At 36.8% G+C, this 26,356-nt stretch overlaps 1 protein-coding gene across 6 annotated transcripts in view; it reads right to left on the reverse strand.

The window, feature by feature from the left end:
- Positions 1 to 26,356, reverse strand: part of CEP295 (centrosomal protein 295) — a 48,225-nt gene that overhangs the window by 11,881 nt on the left and 9,988 nt on the right. For all 6 annotated transcript variants that reach the window (XM_082661042.1, XM_082661043.1, XM_082661041.1 and 3 more), the window contains exons 7-17: positions 17,721 to 17,861; positions 15,130 to 15,313; positions 14,750 to 14,917; positions 13,023 to 13,244; positions 10,707 to 10,799; positions 10,455 to 10,558; positions 8,207 to 8,344; positions 7,694 to 7,791; positions 3,962 to 7,436; positions 2,726 to 2,894; positions 2,446 to 2,589 (exon numbers count right to left, since the gene is read on the reverse strand). In XM_082661042.1, coding sequence (XP_082517168.1) covers positions 2,446 to 2,589; positions 2,726 to 2,894; positions 3,962 to 7,436; positions 7,694 to 7,791; positions 8,207 to 8,344; positions 10,455 to 10,558; positions 10,707 to 10,799; positions 13,023 to 13,244; positions 14,750 to 14,917; positions 15,130 to 15,313; positions 17,721 to 17,861 — 4,936 coding nt within the window. The remainder of the gene's footprint in view (positions 1 to 2,445; positions 2,590 to 2,725; positions 2,895 to 3,961; positions 7,437 to 7,693; positions 7,792 to 8,206; positions 8,345 to 10,454; positions 10,559 to 10,706; positions 10,800 to 13,022; positions 13,245 to 14,749; positions 14,918 to 15,129; positions 15,314 to 17,720; positions 17,862 to 26,356) is intronic.

Raw genomic sequence — 26,356 nt, forward strand, 5'->3', positions numbered from 1 at the left:
ACTCCATGCTCCCAATGCAGGGGGTCTGGGTTAGATCTCCGATCAGGGAACTAGATCCTGCATGCATGCCACAACTAAGAGTTCGCATGCTGCAACTAAGGAGTCCACAGGCCACAACTAAAAAAAAAAGATTAAGACCCAGCAAAGCCAAAAAAAAATAAGTAGAATACAGAGAAGAAAATTGGAATATTATAGCTCAGTGTTTCTCAATATTAACTTTATCATCACCCACCTAAGGAGCCCTTTCAAGACTTTTTTCCTAATTGCCTCCTAACTCCATGAAACTTAATAACTATATATACTGTATATCTTTTTTTTTTTAGTACTGTATATCTTTTTATGTACATTTGTGCTTTGGTACATAAAGAGTAAGACTTTTTCATCTCCCTGAGAAGCAATTTTCATCCCCTTTGGGGACAACAATAACCTTGTTAAGAATGTATCATCCAATATCGCACTAAAAGATGTTCTCACAAACAGAGAAAATGATGTGATCTCAAATTATTTTAGCAGTGTTTAATATTTGGCTTAATTTTTGCTAAAATCCATTGCCAACTACAGAAGTAAATACAAGAAGAAACACCTAGGAGACTTGAAAAGTGACTGTGTCTGGTGAGTAGCATCAAGGGGTGGGGGGGGGTGTAGGGGCAGAAAGAAATGCTGTTTCATGTTGTAACCTTTTAGCACTATTTGCCTATAATATTTTGACTAAAAGTATTACCCAAAGAAGTGTGATGAAGGCTATGATGAAAGCTCCCAAAGAGCACATGAGAGGGATGCCTGACAGCTCATGGAAAGTTTATGCCACACAAGTGGCACTTACCTCACCCCTGAAGGGAGGGAGTGAGACCATGAAGCGCCTTGTGGGTGAAGCTAGGGACTTAAGACTTCATTTAGACTTATTCCTCCAGTCAAAGGGAAACGAATGAAGAATTTAAACATGGACCAATAGAGGCAGATTACTCTGAGTACACCATGGGAAAATGAATGAGAGTAATGCTAGACTGGAAACAGGGAGACATGGGGAGTTGTAGCAGCCCTTCAAGGAAGAAATGACAGCCTGAATTAAAAGAGTGGTAGTGGGAATAGAAACAAATGGAGAGATTCCAGAGTTGATCAACTAGAACTGAGAAGAACTGGTACTCTGTAGGTGTCGCAGAGGTATAGACAAGGAAACAGTCAAGACTTACATCTGGGTTCTTTTCATTGAAAAAAGCCTGAAGGATAAGGAGATGGAGGTGAGGGAATATATAGCTTTCCCTTTTAGATAGGCTATTTTTGCAGTCTCATACACAACTCATTAAATTATAGGAATCAATGGTCGGAATTTCCCAATGCTCATTCTGAGTTAGGGAAAGCACCAATCAATTCCTGAACAGTTGTGTTTACCAAATAGTGCAAAATGAAGAAAAGCTTCCAAAGCCTAGTAATAAATAGAATCATTACTTTGTTATAATTTCCATAAGACATAAGCAGAAAGTAAAAAGGGGAATGATTCTTAAGAGTTATTCTGAATCTCTACTTTCTTAAACTCTTTTAGCCCGAAACAAAGGTACAATATTTTATGGCTTTAAGACCAAAATAGCTAATATTAACATTACATTTCTAAGTACCTTTCTACTGACAAAGTTATTTTCCCCCTTAAAAAAGAATTTGCTTTGGGCTTCCCTGGTGGCGCAGTGGTTGGAAGTCCACCTGCCAATGCGGGGGATGCAGGTTCGTGCCCCGGTCCGGGAGGATCCCGCATGCCGTGGAGCGGCTGGGCCTGTGGGCCATGACTGCTGGGCCTGCGCGTCCGGAGCCTGTGCTCCGCAATGCAAGAGGCCACGGCGGTGAGGGGCCCGTGTACCGCAAAAAAAAAAAAAAGAATTTGCTTTGATAGATTTGATCAAGAGAATTATCTGGTTGAGTCTGAAATCTAGAAATAATTATAAAATGAAAATAGGGCTATTTACTAAGGATCGCAGGGAGGAATTTTTCTAGATAATTGAATCTAGGAAGAAGTACAGTGAAGAAACATACATGTTACAACTGCTCTTAAAGCCAGGGTCTTAAGCACCATGATTATCCTGTGAAAGATACAGGAAAAGAGCAGTGAAGGTACTGAAGTGAAAGAGCAGCAAGGCAGAAGAGAAAAAACTGGGTTATATCCTAGAGAAACTGGTTTAGAAAGGAAGCAGAGGGAAGCAAAAGTGTCAGAATAATGGATAGCAAAGAATTTTTGTCTACTATCAATTGCTTTTCCTCATATATAAAGAAACTAGTTACCTAATGATATATTTCTTTAAGTCCACATTTTAAATACTGTTTGTAGAAACCATTTTTTCCCCTTCATGAGTACTCATAGTCTAAGTTTCCTCAACAACAAAATATTTAGCATCCTGAAAAAACTGTAGAAAACTGGCAAATATTAAAAAATCGTATTTTATCAAACCATCTGTTTACCTAGTATAGAAGTTCTGCCACTTGCTGGTGATTCTACCTCTTGTATGGCACTAAGTTCATGTTGGTTCAAGTCCAATCCACCTTTAACTTTTGCTACAGGTGGTTTTGAGGATTTCCCACCCAGTTCTTTGTCCTGATGCTCCCCTATCAAGTCAAAGACAAAGTTAGGCACAATACAAATCTGTTAACGAAACAAACTTCTTCAACCGGCAAGTTGCAGGAGGTTAAAATAAAGAATCATCATCAGGATAATCAGTACAATAAAATGCAATTATCTTACCACTTTGCTGGGCATTACTATCTTCTGAAAGGAGCTGATTATCATCACAGTTTCTCCTGCCTGCAGTACCAATGTTTTCCTGATTGTCTTTGGCTAGATCTTGGAGATGAACAAGGCATTCTCTGAGCTTCTTAGTTTCAAAATCATTTTCAACTGTGGGCTTACTTGTCTGAAAAAGTAAACAGACGAGGGTGGGGATGACACAAAATGAAGATCATGTGAAGAAGTCATTAGATTTACATCTCTCTTCTTCAGTTAGAACATCAACCACATGAACAGCTCCATCAACCACATTACTACAATTTTATCTATAGATAAAAAATGAGAAGTACTTCTAATATTGAAAGGGTAATAATTCCATTGAAAAGTACAACCAGTCACAGCCTCGGACCTTACAAACAGCCTCCACTGCACCTTTCAATAAGAGATTATACTTGAGCATCCCTCTCTGCTTTTCTTTTCCCATTCCTTTTCCTTAAACTGACCAGTAAATCCCCAGAACTCAAGTTCTCATGAACGCAACTCAAGCTTCTCCTGAGCATCAAAGGACTGTAGAATTCTGTTTAGGCTAACTCATAAATTTAGGAAGTGGCCTTTTAAAATAAAATGGACACATTCATATATAGGAGAATATACTGTCTCCCATATAGAGAAGCTATGAATAGTCATCTGGGTGACCACATCAGAGTCCTCTCAACAATTCAGTCACAAGCAGCCAGTCCGGTGGTCCATCAGCCTAAAATCACACCACTTTTATAACAGATGTTAATATTGTCACTTATGGAAAAAGATGGTACTGATTTTGATTCTACACAAATGTCAACAAAGTGCTATACAGAAAGCACAAAGTCTGCCATTTGCCTAAGACAAATTCTGCTAACTAGTTATTTTACAATTTAATCATCTTGTGGTAAGCTCAAAATCCTTCATAACAAAACTTCAAAAGGCAACCTACATTTTCCATGATGTTTGAGTTTGGTTGTATCAAACCAGTGGCTGAAATTAGTTGGGCTTCAAATAACTATCAACTTCATAAATGCCATGCAAGGTGGATCAATTTTTACCTTTTAATTTCCACGTTCTTTAAGGTAGAAAATTAAAGCACAGTTAAGGTCAAACCACTTATTCTCAGTAACTAAGAACTTATTTTGACCTAGGATTGAAACAAATATTTAGCTTGGCCGAGTTGGGTTGTTGTCGATGTTTAATTCTTAGATATTCAAGATTAATACATACCTGACTGTCTTTAAAGAAATCCTTCAAGGTCTCCTGATGTTTCTGAATGTGCTGCTGCAATGCTGTTTGTCTCTGTACAAGCAATTCTGCTTGGGCTTTTTGGCCATAATGCAGAATTTCTTTTTGTAGCTCCATCTGCTTCTGAAGTCCCAAATTATCTTGCTGAGCTAAGAGAGGTTGTGAAAAACTCAAAAATCTATCTTGAAGTCTTGGGCTCATAGAAGCACTTGAAGGAGCTGCATGTTCGTTCTTGGCTGAATACAATTCACAAACGTTTTTAGATTTTACTTCAGCAAAAGGTAGTGGAATAAATGAATGCTCTCTTTCCTTGGGTAGAAACATAGAGGGAACAGGCTGCTCAGAAGAGTCACCTGCAATCAGCTCTGCTTGCTTGTTTAAAAGCAGTTCTTCCTGAGCTTTTTCATTAAAACGCAGCACTTCTCTCTGTAAGCCCAACTGTGCTGACACATGATCTTGCTGAGGCAGAAAAGCCTGGGACAAACTCAAAAGCCTATCCTGAGACCCTGGAATCTCAGGATGACTTGAGGAAACAGTATTGTCACTTCTGGTTGGAAGAGATTTTTGGATTCTTTCAGAGTCAGCAACAGGCAGTGCTATGTGGGATAAGGATGAAGAGGTGCTGGTCTGCTCAGGTGAGACCCTTTTCTCCAATTTACTTAGTCTTTGCAAAAGCAATTCTTCTCGGACTTCCTGTCTAGAATGAGTGGCTTTCCTCTGTATGTCTAACTGCTCTTGAAGTGCCTTCAAATCACCATGGAGAGGTTGGATAAAATGCTCAGATGACTTTTCCTCAAATTTATATTGTCTGGGCAAAATCAACTCTTTCTGGGTTTTCTCGCTACATGGAAGGGGACCTGTCTGTGTATACACGTGTTCCTGTTGAAATGTAATCGGATAATCTTGTTGAGGTAAAACAGGCTGTGGTAAACCCAAAAGCCTATCAGGCAACCTTGGTATCTCAGAATGACGTGGGGAGACTATATTATCACCCTTAGTTGAACAAGGTTCTTGGATTCTACCAGCTTCACTAAGAGGTAATGGAGCAAAAGGACGCTGTACAACTAGGGGCAGGAAGGAAGAGGTGCCAACCTGCTCGGGAGATATTCTTCCCTTCCACTCACTCTGTTTATGCAGAAGTAATTCTTGCTGAGCTTCCTGTCTAGACTGAATGATGGCTTCCCTCTGTGTAGCTAACTGTTCTTGAAGTGCCTTCAAATTATCTTGTTGAGGCTGGATAAGCTGTGATATCTTCAAAAGTCTATCCTGCAATTCTGGGATCTGAAAATGGCTTGAAGGAATTCTACTCTCACTCTCTGCTGAAAGAGGTTCCCGGGTTGTAAGAGATTCAGCAGAAGGCAATGAAGGAAAAGAAAGCTGTTCTAACTGGGGTGTGAAGGAGGGGCCAGTTTGTTCAGAAGATACATTCCCTTGGGTCTTCTGGCTAAACTGAAGGGCCTCCTCTTCTGTGTCTAACCATTCTTGGTGTCCTTCCAAATTATCTTGTAGAGGTTGTGTATGTCGAGAAAACCCCAGAAGTCTTTCTTGAAATCTTGGGATCTTCCAATGGCTTAAGGGAACTGTACTGTCACTCCTGAATGACATATAGTCCTGGAATTTTTCAGATTCAGCTCCCTGAGACAGAGATAAACAGGTGCCAGTCTGTTCAGAAGGAATTTTTTTTTCTAATTCACTTTGTTTGTGTACAAATTCCTGAGTTTCTTGTTTACCACCAAGTATTATTCTCTGAATGTGCGACTGACCTTCGAGTGTTGTTAGATTTTCCTGCTGTGGCAGGCTATGCTGTGGAAAACTAAGAGGCTCATCCTGAAATGCTGGCATTACCAAATGACTTGAGGGAGTAACACTCTCCTTCTCAGAGAAATAAAAGTTCTGAATTCTTCTAGGCTCAGTTTTAGAAGAAGCTTGTGAAGCAACTGAACGTTGAGTGACCACTGGCAGGAAGGAAGAACTCATCTGCACAGACTTAGAGTCTTGCAAATCCCTTTGTCTACGTAAAAGTAATTCTGCCTGGGCTTCATGCCTGGCCTGAAGAGCATCCCTCTGTGCAGTCAGCTGTTCTTGGAGCAACTTCAAACTATCATGCAAAGGGTGGAACTGCTGTAGGAAACTTGAAGAGCCATCCTGAAATTTGGGGATTTCAGATTGGATTGAGAGAAGTTCCTTCTCACTCTTAGATGAATACTGGTCCTGGATTTTTCCAGATTGAGTACCAGCAGAAGGTAGTGAAGTAAATGTATGCTGAGCTCCTTGAGATGGGACAGAAGGGGGCTCAGTCTGTTCAGCCCATACTCTTCCATCCAATTCACTCTGTTTATGTACACATAATACTTCCTGGGCTTCCCGTCTAGCCTGAAAGCGGTCCCTCTGAATATTTAACTGTTCTTGGAGAAATTTAAAATTAAGCCTATCCTGAAGTTGTGGGACCCCAGGATGGCCTGAGGAAACTGTAGTCTCTTTCTTGGTTGGAGAAGATTCCTGGATTCTCCCTGACTCAGCTTTGGCAGAAGGCAGTGAAGCAAACGAATCCAGAGGTACCAATGGAAGGAATACAGAAAGGCCAGTTTGCCCTTCCAATTCTTTCTGTTTGCACAAAAGCAATTGTTCCTGAGCTTCCTGTCTTAACCGAAGAATTTCTTTCTGTAGGTCTAACTGTTTTTGGAGAGCCTTCATATTACTTTGCTGGGCTATGATATTCTCTGAGAATGGCAAAGACTTATCCTGCATTTGGCCAACTACAGAATGGCTTACAGAAACTACACTTTTGCTCCCAGTTGAAAAGCATTCCTGGATTTTTCCAGACTCAACTTTAGTAGGCAGAGAACTAAAAGAATGCTCAGCTACCAATGGTAGGAATGAAGAAGGTTCAATTAACTTAGACGATATACTTTCGTTGTTCTCTGAGAACATTTGCTGGGAGTCTAAAGTTTGAAAAGTTGTTGCCCCAGATGTTTCAGCTCTTTCTCCACCATCCTGTACTATCAGTGGCTTATCATGTGACAAAGCCCTTGAAAGTGTATGAGAGTCTTTAGGGACCAATTTATAGTCTCTCTGTTGTGTTTCAGTCTGTGAGAGTTGCTTTGGCTGTTCCTGTGATTCCAAAGCTTGCTCGGCTAAAACATCTGAAGTAACTAATGTTTTGGTTGTTTCTACCTGTCTTTGTGGAAAGTGATGTTGTCTTGGAACCTGAAAATCTTGCTCTAATTTGGAGATCTGTACGGGTTGCATAGGTTGTTTGTTAGGACTCAACTTGGGTCTCTGACCTTGATCCTCATGTTCTGATGTAACAGCGGGTCTTTCAGATTTCTGTGGTGGTACTGATGTAACAGAACCAGGTATCAATGGTGCAGCTGACATGGATAGGTACTTTCCTTTTAACATAGTCTGATAGTCGAGTAATCGTTTCCTGGCTGTTTCAACAGACTGTTTGTGAAGCCTACCCAAAACAAACAAGCATTATTCTTTTTGATTAAAAAAAATGCCCCACATTCTTAAGTGTTTATACATTAAATTCAATCTAGGGGTGGCCATAATCAAGGCAGAAATGGAACAATGTTATTAACATTGCTCTTTGAGAAATCTACATGCCATAGTTCTAAAGGGAATCCTGATAAGACCTTCATATAAACCAAATAATAAATCCTGAAAATGTAGCCACACACTATCACATATAAATTGTACCCTAGCTAATACCTGTTTTGCTGTAATAGCTGTTGTTGATAGTTATAAATCATCTGCCTGTGATTATCTTCATCAGAACTTATGGTGCATGATGCTGGTGCAGTGCCAACCTAATAAAAGACAAAGATACTAACTAAAAGGCAAATCCAGAAATAAGTACTAAAGTACTTTACATAAACTGATGTTCTATAATTGTAAACTTCCATATAGCTTTATTTTTCATAAAAAAGACTGGTATTTCCATTGTTAAGAAATGAAGTAATCTACCACTCTCCTTTAGTGTCAAGCCCAAGAGCTCAACATACACATTACATACAAGTCATGGTCACATATATTAGCATCCTCTAGAAACTGAAAGATGAAAGTCATTAGGTTTGTATAAAGTTATTTTTACATATACATTATTTTTTTAAAAAATTATCAAATACAAATTAGAATTGCACTTTACTTTTCTGAATGCTAAGATTGCCCACACTTCTTTATCCCCCAACAATCTATGTAGGGATTAGATTTCCTGCATCGTACCCCAGCCTGTTGAGTTTTTTTTCTTTTTTCTTCTTCCAGCTGAGCTCTGAAGCAATCAGTTTCTAATGTTAATTTCTGTTGTTCAATTTGTTCAAGTAATTCCAACTGTTTTTGCTTTTGTTCTTCTATTTCCATTATCTAAATAACAAAAATACTATTGATTTATTAACAACAAACTCATGCCAAAGAAAAGTTTATATGCATTACAATGAAAAGAAACAGGTCTCATCACCAAGAGTACCAATTATCCAAGAAGAAAGTGGTGACGTTTTATCTGTTATTGCCACTGCCAGAGGGAGGACGGAAGCAAGAGACAGGAAAAGGGGAAAGGAGGAAAAGGGAGAGAAGTAAAAATAAACATATTAACTATTTCTATTTCCTGGGAGCACAGGGAAACCTTGATCACCACTGAAGCATCACCTCCAGAGGAGTAGCAAATTCTGTGTTCACATCTTTAATTTTACCTTGTTCTCAGTAAGAATAATGCCTAAGAAATTAAATATCGAGAATGCTCACAACACTTTGATTTCTTAGGCATACTCATAAAAGGGTGCCATTATCTACAAGCTAAATAAAAGTACAGTGAGCAACATTCAGTCCTTACTGTCAGGCATTAAAGAGATGGAAAATAATGGCAGAGTGATGACAAATAAACTCAAAATTATACCAACACATACACACATAAATCCAAGAACTAAAAACATGTGTTAAAGTAACTGTAAGATTCCTGAGGACAGGGACTAGTCTGTCTGGTTGCCTGTTAAATCCAACACCTAGTAGTCCTTGAAACATATATAAGACACATATACTGAATAAATAGAAAAGGGAATGTATGTGAAGTTTTATTAAGAGAAATACGTCTACTAGAGATAATGAAAAATGATCTTGTTTTCAAAATTAAAAATGTCTCAATATGATATTACCTATTCTTAATCAGGCAATAGTGGCTATAGCTTAGTTCCTATCTTCACCTTGCTTTCCTTCACTCATAGGAGCCACGGAATTTAAACCATTTACAGTTTTGTAGTAACTCTAGAACTGCACTATCAATATAGTAGTCACTAGCTACATGTGACTATTAAAATTTACATCAACCCAAAACAAATAAAATTTAAAATTCAGTTTCTCAGTTGCACTACTCATACTTCAAGTATTCAACAGCCCATGTAGGTAGCAGCTACCATACTGAACATAGATATGGAACATTTCCATTACTGTAGAAAATCTACTGGACAATACTGCTTTAGAATATTGATTAGAAAGCATTTATCTGAGACTTTTAAAATACTGGCTCATAGAATTGTCATCCCTCAGCTGCATTTTTATAAAAACTATGACTATAAACTGACTGGCTTAGTAACAATTAGCCTCTTTCGAGGTAATCTGTGTTAAGAAAATCTTTCATTAAAGTAGAAGGGACAAATATTACAGTTACGGAAGTTGAATTTAAAATTTTCCTTTGAAATACAGTTTTTCGAAAAAACTTTTGGGATTACAAAGCCCAAATCAATGTTTAATATTATGACAGGGACTCATTTATTCAACAAATATTTATTGAGTACTTACTATGTATAAAGCATTGTATAAGAAACTATGTAGGATAAATTGACTTTTTAAAAAGACAGTCTCGGACTTCCCTGGTGGTCCAGTGGCTAAGACTCCATGCTTCCACTACAGGGGGCATGGGTCGATCCCTGGTCGGGGAAGTTCCACATGCCCATGGTGAGGCAAAAAAAAAAAAAAAAAAGATAGTCTCTGCCTTTAAAAAACTGATAAATTTTATAGGGAAGATAAGATACATACCAGAGTATAAAATACAAAGCAGAATGCAAAAAGGGTCAAATGAGTAGTACAAGTAAAGATGAAGTACCTTCTATCAAATGAATGTGTAAGACAAGGCAGAAGAAATGGTATCAAAAGTAGCCAGATGTTAAGACAAATTTCACCAGTCAAATAAAACTATAGTACATAGGGGAAGAAAGAAACCTTTAAAAATAAAATTTCAGGGACTTCCCTGGTGGTCCAGTGGTTAAGACTCCGCACTCCCAACGCAGGGGGCCTGAGTTCGATCCCTGGTTAGGGAACTAAGATCCCACTTACCTCAACAAAGCCTGAACACTGCAACTACTGAGCCTGTGCACTCTAGGACCTGCTCACCACAACTAGAGAAGCCCATGCGCCGCAACGAAGACCCAGTGCAGCCAAATAAAAAAATAAAAATAAAAATAAAATAAAAATTTCAAATTACCTGTTTCTGCCTTGCTGCCATTCTAATTCTGGCTGCTTCTTCCTGAGGATGAAGTAGAACTGAACTCTGAGCTACTGCTGTGATAGGCTGAGTCTCTTTCATTTCTAAGAGAATCCCCAAAGCAATAATTAGTTTCAATAATTTAGAATTTGATACCACTGTAATGTCTTTTGTTCATTACATGTAATTTTATTAGGAAAAAGATGTGAAGAATCAAGCAAGTTTAATTTGAGAATATGATAAAAGAAACACCTTGTTCCTTTTCAGAGTCTGTATTGAATGAAAGTGGTTTATCTTCACTAGTAAGTGGTCCAGAGTCAACTGTTAGCGTGTCACTTTCAACATCTGTAATAGATACATCATTATGAACATATTTTCACTGTCAAACTTAAATCTGACAAAGGTAACAAAAATCTACATTCAGATTAACATTGGTCCACCTGAATGTCTTATTTAGTTAAGATCCAGCCACCTTCCAGAGACCACGTATTTTATCCAATAAATTCTAGCCTAATACAAAAAGACCTAAGACTAAAATTATAAACAAAAAAGAAAAAACGAAGAACTGACTTAAAAGGTAGGCTGACAGAGTTTCAAACACAATGGGAAAGCATAAAAAGAGCAGAGTAAGCAAGGCACCAACGTGTAAAAAGAGAAGAAATTTAAGTGTATCTTTGACATACTTAGGTATTAGGATTTTTATTATTTATGAATCCAGAGCAGAGAAGGAAGTTAAAGCAGTATACTTTGATCACATCAGGGTAGCCAGAAACTGAACGGAGCATTCAGTCACCTCATTCGTTCAGCACCTACTTATGTGCTGTATGCACATTTACCATGGTCAACAAGAAAAGGCCTCAAAGGAGGTACATGGGGGACAGAACATTATATAATTATCCTAGAAAAAATTATAAAATTAGAAACGGTGCCAGTACTATATAAGAAAAAAGGGGGGTTACATAATAGAGTATTTCACAGGAATCTGAATTAGACTAGGAACTCAGATGAGATTTCTCTTAGGAAATGGCATTTAAGTGGACAGTTGAAAGGTAAGGAGGAATCAAGCAGGTAAAGATTGTGGGGATGTACAGGAGACCTTTCCAGACAGATCAGCAGGTATTAAGACCCTGTGAGGAGTGAAAAACTTGGCTCAGACAAGGGGAAGAACACAGGGCCTTTTCCAAAATAACTTGGTTATGGATTAAAGATGAAAGTGTCCCTTTGTATTAAATGCCAACACCATACTCTCTCTCCTTCTTCTCACTCCCTTTTACTGCCTTTGCTGCTTGCCCCTTCTCTAGCCATCTTCTAAATGATGCAGTCCCTTCAGATGGTCTTATAAGACCTTTTCTCACTGAATTCTTTCCCCTAAAGAATTCTTCCATGCCCATGTGCTGGAATATCATATGTATATCTGACTTCCAAACTTACCTCTCTTTGGTTTAGGCTAGTCAATTAATTCAACAAATATTAACTTAGCACCTTTTATGTATAAGGCACTAGTCTAGGCTCTGGGGATACAGCAATGAACAAAATCAAGCCCTATATTCCAGGACTGGAGGGTGAGGAAGGTGGAGAGGGGTAGGTGTCAAGACAAGAAGCAAATAAGCAAGAAAGTAAATTTATGGTCCAACAGATGTTAAGAGCTATGGAGTAGAGGTGATAGGGAGTGAAGATTATGGGGGTGGGGGAAGGCGTAGAAGTTTGTTGTTTTACATAGAGTGGTTTGATAAGGCGTTATTGAGAAAGCAGTATCTGAGCAAATATCTGAAGGCAGTGAGACAGTGAACCATAAAAATATCCAAGAGCATCCCTCCCTCCCCCAGCCAAGACCAGCACTTGCAAAGACCATATGATTCGTATCTGCTGTGTTGGAAAAATAGCCAGGAAGCCAGTGTCTACGGTGCAGTGATTGGGGAGAAAATGAAGTCAGAGAGAGAAGTAGTGGGGAGGGGTGTGTGCACAGATCATGTAAAGCTTTGATGCCACTGTAAGCAAAATGGTTTTCCTGAGGGAAATGGGTAGTTGTTGGAGGGCTTCTCCCAGAGGAATGATAAGCTGATGTGTTTTAACAGGATGTCTCTGGAAACAGATTATTGCAGGAAGGTGCAAAAGCTGTGGATAGAAGACCAGTTAGGAGGCCACCAGTTAATACAGGCAAGAATCTACACTAGAGAATGAACATCACTTAAACTAGGATAGTAGGTGGTGAGAAACAGTTGGACTCTGGATATATTTTGAGGGTAGGACCGACAGGATTTGATGATGGTTTGGATGTAGGATATAGAAGAGCAGAACCAGAATGGCAAGCTTTTTGGCTTAAGCAAGAGAATTTTTTGCCACTTACTGAAATATGTAAGATTATATATATATATATATAATTCTACTACACTTAAAGTGCTCTGGAAGGAGATTCACTAAGGTTTCTAACATTTATTGCCTTTAAGTGGCAGCACTATGGGCTTTAAAATATTTTCTTCCTTTTGACCTCTATTCTTCGGTTTTTCAGAAATGAGCATATTTTTGAACAACTTAGAAAGGTAAAATGAGATGACTGGAGAGAACTACCTTGTTTCTGCCCAGAGGATAATGTTCTGTCTTCACTCACAGCTGCTCCTGATTCAACTGTCAGGGCTTTACTTTCAGTTTCACTAACAGTTGTAATCATTTCGCTTTCATCCTCAGACATGGATTTAATTGTCCAGAGAGACTTTTGGTTTCGGATCTTATTTAATAATTTTTTAAAAAGAATTTTTGAAGGAATCTGGTGGGTCTTCATTGCCAAGGGAACTAAAAGAAAAGAAAAGAAAAAAAAATTTATTCAGCATCTGTTACAAACCAGGTAAATTATTCTATCTTTATACTTAGTTACTATAACAACCACTGGTTAAAACAAAAGCACAGCTTTATTTTCCTCAATATTTATAATTTAACACAATTTTATAACCAGGAATAATTTTTTCAACTTAAATTTAAATAAGGACACCAAAATTCAACTATAGTTCACCCTTGAACAACATGCACTTGAACTGCACAGGTCCACTTATTTGAGGATTTTTTTCAATAAATACATACTACAGGACTGCATGATCCAGGGTTGGTTGAATCTGCAGATGTGGAACATTGGATACAGAGGGCCAACTCTAAGTTATATGTAGAGTTTTCGACTGCATGGAGGGTCGGCGCCCCTAACCCCTTGCTGTTCATGGGTCAACCGTATTTTTCAACAGTAGGCAGCAACATAAATTTCAAGCATAAAAATGTATCAGGAAGATGTTTATTCTGCTTGCTAAATGAGGACAGAATGCATATCTCTTAATCTGTAAGACTAGCATTCAAAATATGTGCTGTAAGGTTCCCAAGAAAATAAAAGATTCTGCAGAGGCCAGAAATGAAGTTTCAAGGGGAATTCACGGCAATTGAGCCCTAAACCCATCTTCTGAAGTTTATGCCAAACCACAGGAAGCTTACACTTTGTTTGGACAGCAGTGTGGGCACAGGAGACAGGGATAAAGCTTAGAGCCCTCACCCAAGGAGTCTAAGAGGAGACCCACATTAAATTGGAACCCCAAGGACTACCTATCCACAGTATAGGGTGAAGATGAAAAGAAAGCCAGAGTGGTTTTGAACAAAGGCGATACTCATAGGTATGGGAAGAAAAGAAGTCAAAAGGAAGAGGACTTGGTCTCTAAGAAGATGTGGAGTAAGAGACACCTTTATCTTTTTAGAGGTACCTCTCATGTCTCTGGCTTGGATTACTGCAGACTGTGATATCATCACTAACGTGAGGAAGGCAGGAAGACAAGGTTTCAGTAGGCAAGAGAAGATGATAAATTTATTGTCAGACACCAAGTTCTAAGTACCTGTGCAACAGCCACGTAAAAAAGTTCAGAATGGTGGAGATAGAGATGAAGTTTAGAAGAGAGGCCAAAGTTTGTGCTGATCATCATTATGCATGAAGTGCCTAGCAGTAATTAATATGGTAGGATTTCTGGTGATTTGATCAAAGTCTTAAAAAAAAAATGCTGACCTTTCAAATGAATTCAAAATTGATCATCTAACTTAAATAACCTAGAAATCTTTAGACTGTATGTACATATAAATAAAATAACATTCCTCCTATGTATATGAAAAGGATCTTTAGTGATGGAAATCTGAAGTTTCCTCCTTCCATCACTCCCATAAGTATTAGTTACTGTTTGCACTTAAAACAGACCAGACTTTCCTAACTGTTGGCAAATGATTAGCAACTTTTTCCTACGAAATACTGCAATATTCAGCTCAGAAGTTTTTACCGTCTGCTTCACTAGAATGTATTGTTTCAGCTTCTGTCACTGGAATGTTTTCAGTCTCCCCTGAAATTTCTTGTTCCATTGAAAGGTCCAGTTCTTCATCTTGGATCTGATCAGTCACAGTGGGCAGAGGTTCTGGTTCAAGGTGCAAAATCAGGTTTCCTTTCACCTCTCAATAAAGAAATACAGAGACATGTTTCCATTCCAAAATGACTAAGAACTTGAGCATAAAATTTTAAAGACCATCATAGTTTAAAGTCTAAAATATGAGAGCCTCTTTCAAACTGAGAACTTATTTCAAAATAAAAACTGCTTCAAGACAAATGTATTTTCCCACCAAAACGTTTCAAAGCATTGTTGAAAGTTTACTGAAAATATCTTACTCCTGTCTGCATTGTACATGTCTTCAAAGGCAAATTCTAGCTCTCTCTGCCAATCATCTTTCATTTCACTGCGTTTGTATGGGAGTTCAACTAGTTGTGGTGGCATCCGTGCTACCATCTGTCTCCTGCGTGCCAGGTCCTCTTGTTGTAGCTGTTTGAGTTCTTTCATTAGTTTCTCCTGATTCTTCAAGAATAAAGAGAATTAATTAACAACTGAGTAACACACTTTGGACAGTGGATAGTAACGTGAATAGTGAGGGAAAAGTGGAGAAATCATGAAGACAGGGACTTTAGTACCCTCCCCTCCTCTACCATTTATTCAAACACAAAGACACTAATTAAGAGTCGGCCCTCCATACCGGCGGTTCCTCCACATCCACAGATTCAACCAACCATGGACCATGCGATACCACAGTATTTACTATGGAAAAATATGTGGGTATAAGTGGACCCATACAGGGCCAGGGTCAACCGTATGATGTTAGTAAGTACTATGAGAAGACGGCTCTGGTTAGGCCACAGGGCTTCAAAGTGGCTGCCAGGCACAGGTCTTCTTCCTCAGGACAGTTATGAAGCTACATTCTAACTAAGCTGCCACCGCTCCTGCAGTGTACTTTGTTTCAGCTCTCCACACAGCCAGCAGCAGCAGCCAGTCTCAGGTGAGCACCAAGACCCAGCCAGGGTAACTGTGGCTTAACAGATATTTCTTGTTACTCCACACTCTTATGAGTCCTCAAGATTAAAGGGGACTTGTACATATCTCTTTTAAGTTTAAAGAGTCTGGCAAATATGAAAGTTTAAGCACAATGTTTTAGTGAAGCCATCTAACTTAATTTTGGTGGTGGAGGATAAGGAGCGGGGGATAAGGGAAAACCTCTCACCCCCAGGATGAGGATTTAGCCAGATATAAGTGGGTGAAGGAGGAGGAGTACAAGTAAGAAATAACAACTCCAGCACGGAATTATGCAGATGAAGGCATGGGCAGTCAGGGAGAGTACAATGTTCATTATAGATAGGGTATGGAGGGCAGGGATGGTTAAGGACAAAAGATAAAGTTGGAGAGGCACGTAGAGGCCAAACACACTATAGCAGGAAGATCCCAGGGCACCGCAGGGTCTGCAGCAAAAAGATTCAAACAGGGGAACGGAAATCCTCTGTACGTATTGCAGACCATTCTTGTGTAAGAGATACAGTCTAGAAAAAGGTAGAGAGCCTGTATAACAACGTTTTTGTTAAGTGATTACACACTACTTATTTGTAAATATTTTGTCATTTGGAGATGAGTTTTTTTGCCCGACCTTGAAAAGAATCAAATTATGACCAAATTCATTTTTTATATTAAGATTCAAACCATATCATTAAATTAACTTCAAAGTTATTTGAATAAGCATACTATTTCTGGCTCACTGAAAGTGTGGCATAGTACTCTACTTGAATTATTTATAACAACTACTATGACCACTGACACTGTGAGCTTATGAAATTCTAGGCACAATTCTAAGGGCTTTGCTAAACTCGTTTAACCCTCATAAAACACATGATGAAACAGAACTCGGAGAGGTTAGGTAACCTGCCTGTGATCAAACAGCTAAGCAGTGAAGAAGGGAGGAAAATCCAGGAAGACTGACCACGGAGTCCACTTTCTTAACCACTAAACACTTCTGATTTATGGAAGAATGTGCTCTGCTTACCAACTGCTTTATTCATGTTTTTTTTTTTTCCTATAGGTTTAAATCTTAGATGAAAATTATGGGTAATAATTCAGACATTCAGTTATTTTACATTCAGTAAGTAACTGAATGTCTGAATTACTACCCATAATTTTCATCTTTTAGTTTTTATAAACTAGGGGTAAGTTATGATAATCATGACTTACCCTTAGTTTATAAGAACTAAAAATTTAAGGGAGAAGGTCATAATTCAGTTCAAACCATACAAAAGAATTTTAAGGCATTTAATTCCCATAGAAGTACTTAAAAACTCATTCTTCAGATGAATGTTTAAAACATCTAAATGCATTAGTCAAATTCAGACTTCTAAAAAGATGAATCATTTTTATGCTGTTTCAAGAATAAACACTGAACAATAAGCAAGACAGATGTAAAGCTGTGACTACAAAGCCAGTTTGCACGATACATATTTTACAGCTCTGCAATAAAGTCAAAGCTCCTTGACAGCAAGGATCATGACTCTACCTTTGAATCAATATTCTGCAAAGCCAACAAGTGCTTTGCTCAATAAATATTTAATGAATCGAATCTTAAAATTTGCACAGCACAAATGCAATTCAAATAATTAAATTAGAAAAGTGATTAATTTCTTCTTGGGCTATTTTTAGACTGATTAAAATATTAAACTTTTAATACATTCATCAGTAAAAATTTTAGAAGAGAAATGAGAACAGCTTCACCCAACGTGAATTTGAAACAGGAGGTAAAAGCAAGTTGGGCAGCTTGAAATGACACGAATCAGAGAGAATATTTTCCCATTCTTCACAACTCTGTCCTCTGAGCCTGTTCACTATCAGTTAAGTTTTACAGTGCCATCTCTAAGGCCATCAGTAGCGGTCACAGCCAGAATTTAATTCTTACTTGGGCCAAATGGATCTTTTTCATTGCTTGGAAACCCCGTGCATGTGCCTTCTCACACTGCTCCATTCTCTCTTCTGCTGCTTGTTTCTGTAGTTCTTCCAATCTTTTAGCCTCTTCTTTAGCAGCCAAATGAGGATCTGGCTAGCAGTCAATCAGTAACATTTTAGATAATTCAATAAAGTGTGAAACAAAGTGATAACTAAAAAACAAAACAACTTTAAAATCATGTTTTTCTACTTATATCGAATTAAATGATAACAAGTTATAGTTTTAAATGCCTACAATTATCAACAGCATGTACCTATGAAAAAAGTCAAATTGTTAGTGTAAAGTTTTACAAGTTGTTCATTTTAAAGCAGAGTAAACTATACTCATCCAAATACATTCTTCCACCATTTTTTTAAGAAATTCTATTAAAACAACAGTGTTGAAAGGTAAACACCTGCAAAGCTAGTAGTTAAGAAACCACAAACACTGAAGGTCATGTAAGCCATTTGGGGAAGCACTAAGATTTGTCTTTGGTTTTTAGCCAAAATGTACAGCTTGGCTTCAGCCTCAGGAAAGCCAAATCACCAAAACACCTACTTTAATATAATTTCTGGCTTCCTAGAACTTGTGCATAATCAATGATTATGTGGTTGCACAGTGAGCCATCATCTCATTGATGTAACAATAATATCAAATGTGGGAGGATATACAACGTGTATTACACATAAACATTCACTTTGTAAAAAATCTTATATATTTTATATGTTGACAATTAGTCAAGTGAAACAATAATGACCATGAAAACTGTTAACTATATATCTAAAATTATTTATAACTCTCAAACAGTGAGATAAATAGGTAAAGAGACAGTTAACGTATTCAGAAAGAGTAGGAACTTCCCTGGTGGTCCAGTGGTTAAGACTCCACATTTCCACTGCAGGGGGTGTGAGTGGAGAACTAAGATCCCCACATGCCGCCTGGTGCGGCCAAAAAAAAAAGAGTGCACTGGCCAAACAAGTGTATGAAAAATATTAAATACCTTTGGAGCTAATAAATATTTACGCAAATCTAAATAAACACAGGTCAGATTGCATTAATGCATAACATTAAATAAAATAATCTTTAGACGCAACATTTCATTTAGGCCATGAGGTTTTCAAAAAAAAGTTATTTGGGAATTCTTCACATCATGTGGGGGTGAATTAAAAGCTGAATGTCAATTTTGGTAAACCAAAATTTAAGGGGAAGGAAAAACTTCAAAACATACAATGTGTATAATAAACATGTTCAGTCCAGATATAATGAGGTTCATAAAGAATATCAAGTAAATAAAGGGCTAGAGAAAAATTAGGTACCCCAAACAAGTTTTAATCTGACTGCCCAATGTCAAAACAAGATTTTACAAGAATGTTTTAGAAAGACAATCCCTTAAAAATTTGTGTCAATACAATTAAAACTTTAAACAAAAATCTGGTTGAAATAATAGATTCCATTTTTAGCAGTTGAACTCAAAAGATATGTGAAATTTGCAAAAACCATGAATCCCAAGCAAAAAATTCTTTCTAGAAAACATGTTTCTGAAAATCTTTTCTGTGAACTGTAATCTGCAGTGCACAAAACAACAAGTGATTACTAAATATGCTACTTCTGCATCTTCTACATCAGACTTATCTTAAGTATGATGGTAAATTGAATTTAAGTGTTTCTGCTTGTCTGCTGACATTTCTGGGCCTCACAACAAATAATACAATGGATCTGATTGGAAAAATATTTCTAGGATGAAAAATCCATTTTAACAAGTGCTGTGTTAACTGTTGCTGACAAAGGAACAAACAGGATGAGGGGCACGAGTAATTCAGAAATTTCAAGCTACGAAGTTTTGTTTAACTGTGTGCATAGAATGTAAATGTAGCATAAAACAAAATTTAGAGAATAACTGGCTCTATGTAGGAATAGAGCAGGTCAAATTCATCACTCTTCTTCAAAGACAAATTTTATAACATACAAGAAATTTTAGAACCACTTTATCAAGATATTCAAACAAAAAATGATAGCAACTCTTACATGCTAAAAGGCTGACTGAAGAAAAAGGAACTAGCTTATTTAGAGAAAGCAGCTGAAGGAATAACTAAAATGTATGCCAAGAGTGCAAATATTTTTTATATAATACCTGCTGTAAAAATCCTATTATTCTACTCCAAGAAAGATTCTAAATTATTGTGCATGTGAAATAAGCTTAGATGCAGATGAAAATGCAGAGATTTGTTATATGGAAAACCAAGTACACTGCTCCACTGTCCCATTTTAAACCCAAGGTTTAAGGACAGATTTTTCCTAAGTGATGGTGTGAGGAAGTAAATAAAAGAAAATACCAGAATACTTTAGCTTGTGTGACTGTTTTTATAAAACTGCATTATAACTACTGATATAACCTTCAAGTCCAGAAATTAAAGAGAAGGTACATCTTTTAGCTACTGTTAAACAGGAAAGTTTAATAACCTACTGTGATACCATCAGCGGCACCCTATATTAGAGCTAGAAGAAAAATGTCTTTCTTCATCAATCTTAGTATTAAACATCTATTTAATACTGTAAAAACATATGTAAAAACAATGTTTTAGTGAAGTGGACAAACATATAGGACAAAAGCAAGTTAGCAATAGATGGAAGTTATTATTTCTGTATTATAAAATACTGACCTTGTAATAATATTTTAAACAAGTTTCAAGATTTTCTCTTATTTCCTAGAAGTTAATTCTATAATGACATGCACAGAAAGACAGACAAGATGAAAAGGCAGAGGGCTATGTACCACATGAAGGAACAAGATAAAACCCCAGAAAAACAACTAAATGAAGTGGAGATACGCAACCTTCCAGAAAAACAACTCAGTATAATGACAGTGAAGATGATCCAGGACCTCGGAAAAAGAATGGAGGCAGAGATCGAGAAGATGCAAGAAACATTTAACAAAGACCTAGAAGAATTAAAGAAGAAACAAACAGAGATGAACAATGCAATAATGAAAAGAAAAATACACTAGAAGGAAAAAATAGCAGAATAACTGAGGAAGAAGAACAGATAAGTGACCTGGAAGACAGAATGGTGGAATTCACTGCTGTGGAACAGAAAAAAGAAAAAAGAATGAAAAGAAATGGAGACAGCCTAAGAGACCTCTGGGACAACATTAAACACAACAACATTCGCATTATAGGGGTCCCAGAAGGAGAAGAGAGAGAGAGACAGGACCCAAGAAAATATTTGAAGAGATTTTTTTCAAAAACATCCATAACATGGGAAAGGAAATAGCCACCCAAGTCCAGGAAGTGCAGAGAGTCCCATACAGGATAAACCCAAGGAGAAACACACCAAGACACATAGTAATCAAATTGGCAAAAATTAAAGACAAAGAAAAATTATTTAAAGCAACATGTGAAAAATAACAAATAACATACAAGGGAACTCCCATAAGGTTAACAGCTGATTGCTCAGCAGAAACTCTACAAACCAGAAGGGAGTGGCATGACATATTTAAAGTGATGAAAGGGAAGAATCTACAACCAAGATTACTCTACCCAGCAAGGATCTCATTCAGATTTGATGAAGAAATCAAAAGCATTACAGACAAGCAAAAGGTAAGAGAATTCAGCACCACCAAACTAGCTCTACAACAAATGCTAAAGAAACTTCTCTAAGTGGGAAATGCAAGAGAAGAAAAGGACCTACAAAAAAAAACCCAAAAGAATTTAAAAAAATGGTAAGAGAAACATACATATTGATAATTACCTTAAATGTGAATGGATTAAATGCTCCAACCAAAAGACACAGGCTCGCTGAATAGATACAAAAACCAGACCCATATATATGCTGTCTACAAGAGACCCACTTCAGACCTAGGGACACATACAGACTGGAAGTGAGGGGATGGAAAAAGATATTCCATGCAAATGGAAATCAAAAGAAAGCTGGAGTAGCAATACTCATATCAGATAAAATAGACTTTAAAATAGAGAATGTTATAAGAGAAAAGGAAGGACACTACATAATGATAAAGAGATCAATCTAAGAAGAAGATATAACAACTATAAATATATACGCAGCCAACATAGGAGCACCTCAATACATAAGGCAAATGCTAACAACTATAAAAGAGGAAATCGACAGTAACACTGTAAGAGTGGGGGACTTTAACACCTCACTTACACCAATGGACAGATAATCCAAACAGGTAATTAAGGAAAACACAAGCATTAAATGACACAGTAGACCAGATAGATTTAATTGATATTTATAGGACATTTGATCGAAAACCAAAAGATTACACTTTCTTCTCAAGTGCTCATGGAACATTCTCCAGGATAGATCACATCTTGGGTCACAAATCAAGCCTCAGTATATTTAAGAAAATTAAAATCTTATCAAGCATCTTTTCTGACTACAACGCTATGAGATTAGAAATCAATTACAGGGAAAAAAACTTAAAAAACACAAACACATGGAGGCTAAACAATACATTACTAAATAAGCAAGAGATCACTGAAGAAATCAAAGAGGAAATCAAAAAATACCTAGAGACAAATGACAATGAAAACACGACGATCCAAAACCTATGGGATGCAGCAAAAGCAGTTCTAAGAGGGAAGTTTATAGCAATACAATCCTACCTCAAGAAACAACAAACATCTCAAATAAATAATCTAACCTTACACCTAAAGTAACTAGAGAATGAAGAACAAACAAAACCCAAAGTTGGTAGAAGGAATGAAATCATAAAGATCAGAGCAGAAATAAATGAAATAGAAACAAAGGAAACAATAGCAGAGATCAATAAAACTAAAATCTGGTTCTTTGAGAGGCTAAACAAATTTGATAAACCATTAGCCAGACTCATTAAGAAAAAGAGGGACAGGACTCAAATCAATAAAATGAGAAATGAAAAAGGAGAAGTTACAACAGACACCGCAGAAATACAAAGCATCCTAAGAGACTACTACAAGCAACTCTATGCCAATATAATGGACAACCAGGAAGAAATGGACAAATTCTTAGAAAGGTATAACCTTCCAACACTGAACCAGGAAGAAATAAGAAATATGAACAGACCAATCACAAGTAATGAAATTGAAACTGTGATTAAAAATCTTCCAACAAACAAAAGTCCAGGACCAGATGGCTTCACAGGTGAATTCTATCAAACATTTAGAGAATAGAGAACAGCTAACACCCATCTTTCTCAAACTCTTCCAAAAACTTGCAGAGGAAGGGACACTCCCAAACTCATTCTATGAGGCCACCATCACCCTGATACCAAAACTGGACAAAGATACTACAAGAAAAGAAAATTACAGACCAATATCACTCATGAATATAGATGCAAAAACCCTCAACAAAATACTAGCAAACAGAATCCAACAACACATTAAAAGGATCATACACCATGATTAAGTGGGATTTATCCCAGGGATGCAAGGATTCTTCATTATATGCAAATTAATCAATGTGATACACCATATTAACAAATTGAAGGATGAAAACCATATGATCATCTTAACAGATGCAGAAAAAGCATTTGACAAAATTCAACACCCATTTATGATAAAAACTCTCCAGAAAGTGGGCATAGAGGAAACCTACCTCAACATAATAAAGGCCATATACAACAAACCCACAGCAAACATCATTCTCAATGGTGAAAAACTGAAAGCATTTCCTCTAAGATTAGGAACAAGACAAGGAGGTCCACTCTGACACTATTATTCAACATAGTTTTGGAAGTCCTAGCCACGGCAATCAGAGAAGAAAAAGAAATAAAAGGAATACAAATTGGAAAAGAAGTAAAATTGTCACTGTTTGCAGATGACATGACACTATACATAGAGAATCCTAAAGATGCCACCAGAAAACTACTAGAGCTAATCAATGAATTTGGTAAAGTTGCAGGATACAAAATTAATGCACAGAAATTTCTTGCATTTCTATATACTAATGATGAAAAATCTGAAAGAGAAATTAAGGAAACACTCCCATTTACCACTGCAACAAAAAGAATAAAATACCTAGGAATAAACCTACCTAGTGAGACAAAAGACCTGCATGCAGAAAACTGTAAGACACTAAATTAAAGATGATACAAACAGATGGAGAGACATACCATGTTCCTGGATTGGAAGAATCAATATTGTGAAAATGAGTATACTACCCAAAGCAATCTACAGATTCAATGCAATCCCTATCAAATTACCAATGGCATTTTTTACAGAACTAGAACAAAAAATCTTAAAATTTGTATGGAGACACAAAAGATCCCAAATAGCCAAAGTGGTCTTGAGGAAAAAAAACAGAGCTGGAGGAATCAGGCTCCCTGACTTCAGACTATACTATAAAGCATCCGTAATCAAGACAATATGGTACTGGCACAAAAACAGAGATATAGATCAGTGGAACAGGATACAAAGCCCAGAGATAAACTCATGCCAACTATGGTCAACTAATCTATGACAAAGGAGGCAAGAATATACAATGGAGAAAAGACAGTCTCTTCAGTAAGTTTTGCTGGGAAAACTGGACAACTACATGTAAAAGAATGAAATTAGAACACTCCCTAACACCATATACAAAAATAAGCTCAAAATGGATGAGAGACTTAAATGTAAGACTGGACACTATAAAACTCTTAGAAGAAAACATAGGAAGAACACTCTTTGACATAAATCACAGCAAGATCTTTTCTGATACACCTCCTAGAATAATGGAAATAAAAAGAAAAATAAAGAAATAGGCCCTAATGAAACTTAAAAGCTTTTGTACAGCAAAGGAAACTACAAAGAAGAAGAAAAAATAACCCTCAGAATGGGAGATAATATTTGCAAATGAATCAATGGTCAAAGGATTAATCTCCAAAATATATAAACAGCTCATGCAGCTCAATATTAAAAAAACAAACAACCCAATCCAAAAATGTGCAGAAGACCTAAATAGACATTTTTCCAAAGACATACAGATGGCCAAGAAGCAGATGAAAAGCTGCTCAACATCATTAATTATTAGAGAAATACAAATCAAAACTACAATGAGGTATTACCTCACACCAGTCAGAATGGCCATCATCAGAAAATCTACAAACAACAAATGTTGGAGAGGGCGTGGAGAAAAGGGAACCCTCTTGCACTGTTGGTGGGAATGTAAATTGTTACAGCCACTATGGAGAACAGTATGGAGGTTCCTTAAAAAACTAAAAATAGAATTACCATATGACCCAGCAATCCCACTACTGGGCATATACCCTGAGAAAACCATAATTCAAAAAGACACATGCACCCCAATGTTCACTGCAGCACTATTTACAATAGCCAGATCATGGAAGCAACCTAAATGCCCATCAACAGACGAATGGATAAAGAAGATGTGGTACATATATACAATGGAATATTACTCAGCCATAAAAAGGAACGAAACTGGGTTATCTGTAGAGACGTGGATGGATCTAGAGACTGTCATACAGAGTGAAGTAAGTCAGAAAGAGAAAAACAAATATCGTATATTAACGCATATATGTGGAACCTAGAAAAATGGTACAGATGAACCGGTTTGCAGGGCAGAAATTGAGACACAGATGTAGAGAACAAACATATGGACACCACAGGGGTAAAGTGGCGGGCGGGTGGGGGTGGTGGGATGAACTGGGAGATTGACATACATACGCTAATACGTATAAAATGGATAACTAATAAGAACCTGCTATATAAAAACATAAATAAAATTCAAGAATTAAAAAAAAAAAGAAGTTAATTCTACGATAATACTCATCTCATGTCTTGACCGAATACTGACCTGCTATTACGGAATTTGTTGAATTCTAACCTCCACATGAATGCTATACTATGAAAGTTTACTTTTCTAGTAGACAGATATATCTAATACGAAAAAAGTGAAAACCCACTGTTACAAAGAAATAGCAATTATAATAAGGAGTGATAATCATTTGTCACTCTTAAGACTGACAATTTTTAAACCACAACATTTCATACAGACAAGGGTATGATAAAATGGCCATTTTCATATGTTGTTGATGCTATTTAAAAGGCAATTTAATGATCTGTATTAAATATCTGTTATCAAATGTTATATAGTTTGGAACCTATAATTTCTCTCTAGGAATCTATTCTAAACATACAGTCAGAGCTGTAGACAAAATGTGCAAGATGATTATGTTTGCATTTATGAAGCAAAAAAAACCCACAATAGAATGGTTAAATAAATTCTATAATGAAATATTAAGTAGCTATTAAAAATCATGTTTTGAAAAGTATGTATATATGTTTATACATAAACACTATAACAAATCCATTAATGTATTAACTGCATTACTTTTTGGTGATGGAATCATGGGTGTTTTTCCTAGTTTGCGCCTATGTGTATAGTTTCAAATTTTCAGAGTATGTATTATTTTTATGTCAAAAAAAGTTTTATGGTAAAAAAAATATATTTTAAAATATAACTGTTTAAGTAGCCAACTCTCTTCTTTCATGTTAAATCAGCATTCATAATAAACATGACATCGTAAGTCAAAGCATATTTAAAAGTTTTTTTTTTATCACTATTACCCTAATATGGTTGGTAGAGCTTTTCAAATTTTGACATCTGAGAAC

Source organism: Grampus griseus (assembly GCF_964374135.1).
Source record: "Grampus griseus genome assembly, chromosome: 8".
NCBI lineage: Eukaryota > Metazoa > Chordata > Mammalia > Artiodactyla > Delphinidae > Grampus > Grampus griseus.